Source organism: Phymastichus coffea, unplaced genomic scaffold, assembly GCF_024137745.1.
Source record: "Phymastichus coffea isolate CEN01 unplaced genomic scaffold, Cenicafe_Pcof_1.1 PCOF00139, whole genome shotgun sequence".
In the NCBI taxonomy this organism is placed as follows: Eukaryota; Metazoa; Arthropoda; class Insecta; order Hymenoptera; family Eulophidae; genus Phymastichus; species Phymastichus coffea.
In genome coordinates, this window is record NW_026706950.1 from 463,802 (window position 1) to 467,912 (window position 4,111).

The following is a 4,111-nucleotide window of genomic DNA, read 5'->3' on the forward strand; positions in this document are numbered from 1 at the left end:
TTCTCAAGTAGTCCATTGCCGATTCTATATCATCAATAATGTCACTGTATGTCAACATTCAGCGAGAAATTGAGAACTGTAAATATCGTTTTATTATTCAAGAGCAAACTTTTAAGTAAATAACTAGGATAGTATTATACCCCGTCAGAGAATTCATTTCTCAATTTACTCATTACATCAATTGAATACAAAAATTATGATACTTTTATTGTGTATTGGGCTACATAAATCAGTGTTATTGAGAGTATCATAAGTGTTCGAAGAATATAGCTTGTGTCGTTAAACATGAATAAATTATTCTATTTTAAGCTTTCCTTCAAACAACCATTTGGCCGTTGACCTTGGACGGCCTGTTTCTTCAGTTGAATTAAAGGCAGCTCATCCTTTCAGTAGTAGTCAGTAAATATTTGCACTACGATCGAGGAGCACATCTCTAATCTTATTATTAAAACGTTGGCCTATTCTTTGCTATTGCTTATTAAAACCGAGTAAGTATTAATTGAAATTTATGATGATTATTCGTGCTGTTTACATTGCTTTCTGCATTAAAAGACTCGATATTTCGAACTGATGAGAACTTAGTGAAATAATAACTAGCTCTACAATATCAGTAGACTTTATATTTTTTGTACAATATCCTGATAAAACAATATTTTCATTTCTTTTATAACATCGCACCACAAGGTCTTCATACCTTATCAGAATGATAAATTATTGTTATATAGTATGAACAGTTGACAGGTATTCCAGATTCGAGATACTTTACATAGAAAATTCAATCGTTGTCACATGAAGCAGAATTAGAAAATCGCGCAGAGAATTTTAGTTTATAACATTTTACGAAATTTCTTCGCATCTTTTTACGCCGATTGAATATCTGGTAGATATTTTTAGTGTATAATCTAAAGAGAAAGTAAGTTTAGTAGGCATTAAATATCATTATTAAACGATTTTAGAATAGTGCGTATTGCGCGCGTATTTGCTACTAACTGATATGCCGGGAGATAGAAAATTTCTTATTTTATAAAGTCAGTTCCGAAAAACTTAGCGACATTTTCCATTTTTAGTCTAAATATTTTTTAGATATTTAAATTTTTTTGACAAGAAATAACACTATCAATCAAAACATTGCAAATAAGTGCACATAATTATTTTATACATAAATAGCAATAAGGCGTGAATTAGCATGAACGTCATGTTAGTGTGCATAATAGTTTATGTGTAAAATAATTATGTGTGTAATCGTTGGCTAGCCTTTTAGATGACTGAAGCAATAAACATACAATTAATTTATCTTACAGCGTTACAAGTAGACTTATGATATATGATAAGAATTATTAAACTTCAACTGCTACGTCGCGATGATAATAACTGAATCGTAGCATGCTTTGTATAAAGTTTGTGTTGAAATTTTAGCATTATTAACACTTTGTCTACATAGTACGGTATGCTACAATTATTATCGAAATCAATGTTTCACTTGTAGTCAACACGTTCAACGAGTAGGTGAAAATTCTTATTTAATGGGCCTATTTGTAATATTGCTAAAAAGTTGAGTAGCTAAAAAGCTGATTAAAATTTAAATAGAGTCTAAAGAAATCTAATGTGATTTATATCACAACTATACACCATTTTTTAAATTAAAAGTTTCAAATCGCACTACAATCAATATTTTTGTAATTTAGTATAATCATGAGGTGGATTTGTACTTGGATGGTTTCATTACTCCTCATTTTTACCAATGGTCAATCCAATTTACGGAAAAAAAGAGTTTGTATAATAGGAGCAGGCCCGAGTGGAATTGCTTCGTTGAAAGAAGTCGCTGAAAAACTAGATATGTTTGAACCCATAGGCTTTGAAAGAAGCTCAGACATTGGTGGACAATGGATTTATAGTGATAACACTGATTTTGACGAGCATAGATTGCCTGTTCACAGTAGTATATATAAATACCTAAGGTACTATTATTTGTTTTTAATTTTAAATATTTCTGAAGACTAAACTATTACATTATTGTCCACTTCTACTTTAATTTCACTCATACTTATTTAATAAAAAATATCTCATTGTAGAACAAATATTCCTAAACAAGTTATGGCATGTCCGGATTACAGAAACTTTAATGGTGAAGATAGCAGCTACGTAAATCATACAACTTTGTTATCGTATCTAAGAAACTACACTGATCATTTCAACCTTCGACAATATATTCATGTAATGTAATTAAATTGATATTTTTAATTTTATCGCCTCTGTAAATAATAAATCATCTTTCAAGGGCAACAAAATTTGATATTTTAGTTTGATACCATGGTGGAAAAAGTTATCCCATTATCCAACCATAATGTGACCAAATGGCTCGTAAAAATAAAAAAGTTAAACACAAACTTTAGCAGCAAATTAATTTGCGACGGTGTCATGGTATGCTCTGGGTAAATTTTGATTTTGATAGTGATAACACTTTTTTTACTCAACGAGTTTTCTTAATTCAAGTACTATATATTTACTAAAATAATACTATAATCAAATACATACATACATAAATCTACATATACATATACATATATATATATATATATATATATATATAATTTTGATTATACAGGCCATATACCAAACCCTCAATCCCCAACATTCTAGGTATTGAAAAATTTCCCGGTCGCGTACTGCATAGCCATATATATCGTCGACCTGAAGATTTTACTGGGCAAACCGTTGCAATATTGGGAGCATCAATATCTGGCAAAGATATTGCTTTTGAGTTGAGTAAATATGCAAACAAAATCTATTTAAGTCATCGACATGATAAGTAAGTACGAGTTCGACATAAACGATCAAGTTACTCTTATTATCTTATAATTAAATTGTAAACTAAGATATTTCTTGCAGAATTACGACCGAAATGCCATCGAACGTAATACAAGTAATGGGAATCGTTGCAGCCAACACAAGCAATCTAATTCTCAGTGATAATACCTCAATAACTGCGGATTCTCTTATTTTGTGTACAGGATTCGATCACGATGTTCCATTTTTAGATAAGAGAAGCGGTGTGGAAATTCGAAAAAAATATCTATACCCGGTGTATAAGCAAATCGTTAATATTGAACATCCAACTATGGGTTTCATTCATTTTTTCCCTACAATCAGACCGTTTTGTCCAAAATTTGCTTCTCAGGTAAATGAACGCTTTAACGATTCCAGCGCAGATATAGTAAAAAATCTACAATATTGCGTCTATTTTGCAGGCTAAATACTTTGTAGCTCATCTTCAAGGTAAAGTAGACTTACCAAACCATGAAAAAATGTTTCAAGAGGCTGACGATATACTAGAGAATATAAAATCGAGTAAATCCCTAGATTACTGGTGGTATTACTTGGATAGTCTAGCTAAGGCAGCTAATTTTGAGCCCTTACCTGAGTTTTATAAAGAAGGTTATAGACTGTGGTTTAGTCGTATGTCTTGTGACCCTCTTCACTTTCGGGAGTATAATCTTCGATTTAAAGAGGATGGCAGCATCGAAGAAGTCAAAGCATAATTGTTCAAAAATCCATAGCAGTCGTGGAAAAAAACTATTGAGAAATGTACGGTTTCAAAAAGATTCGACTATTTCAAAAATAAATTTGAATTTGATCGACTGCTGAGTTAATGTTTGCTTTAATTTTTAATTAATTTATAAATTAGAGTACCACATTAAAGCTTAAAAAATGAAATTAGAATTAATGAATGCAGATTTACTAAGACAAATGTTTTGGAGAAATGTAGATCGATCACTAGAAAATGAAGTCCCAGAGAAGCCTTGGACAAGTTGTTTCTGCACAGCGTGGTCATCAAACCATCTTAAACGTAGAAGATCGAGAGCCATAGCAATGACGCGTATACGCACGTCGCTACCCATCGGCGTTGTTTTAGATTTGGTAAAGGATCACTCATCGCCGCAGGCCAAGGTGGGCCTCGCTCTGATCCAACAATGTGAGTATGAGAGGGCATTTCAAAATCGGTGAGTCTCATCTCGTGGCGATCTAGACTAATCGAGACGAGCGCGAAATGACAGCGATTGGTCAACATCAATCGAAGAACACCTCAAACCTGGAATGCGGAATGAGCGCG

The 4,111-nt window shown here is 32.3% G+C and overlaps 1 protein-coding gene across 1 annotated transcript; it reads left to right on the plus strand.

The window, feature by feature from the left end:
- Positions 1-432: 432 nt before the first annotated feature.
- Positions 433-3,582, plus strand: LOC131671947 (uncharacterized). The gene is made up of 7 exons (XM_058948782.1): positions 433-488; positions 1,686-1,958; positions 2,073-2,214; positions 2,302-2,432; positions 2,606-2,809; positions 2,890-3,178; positions 3,249-3,582. Exons 2-7 carry the CDS (start codon positions 1,693-1,695, stop codon positions 3,537-3,539), a joined length of 1,323 nt encoding a protein of 440 aa, XP_058804765.1. The 5' UTR covers positions 433-488; positions 1,686-1,692; the 3' UTR covers positions 3,540-3,582.
- The last annotated feature ends 529 nt before the right edge of the window (positions 3,583-4,111 follow it).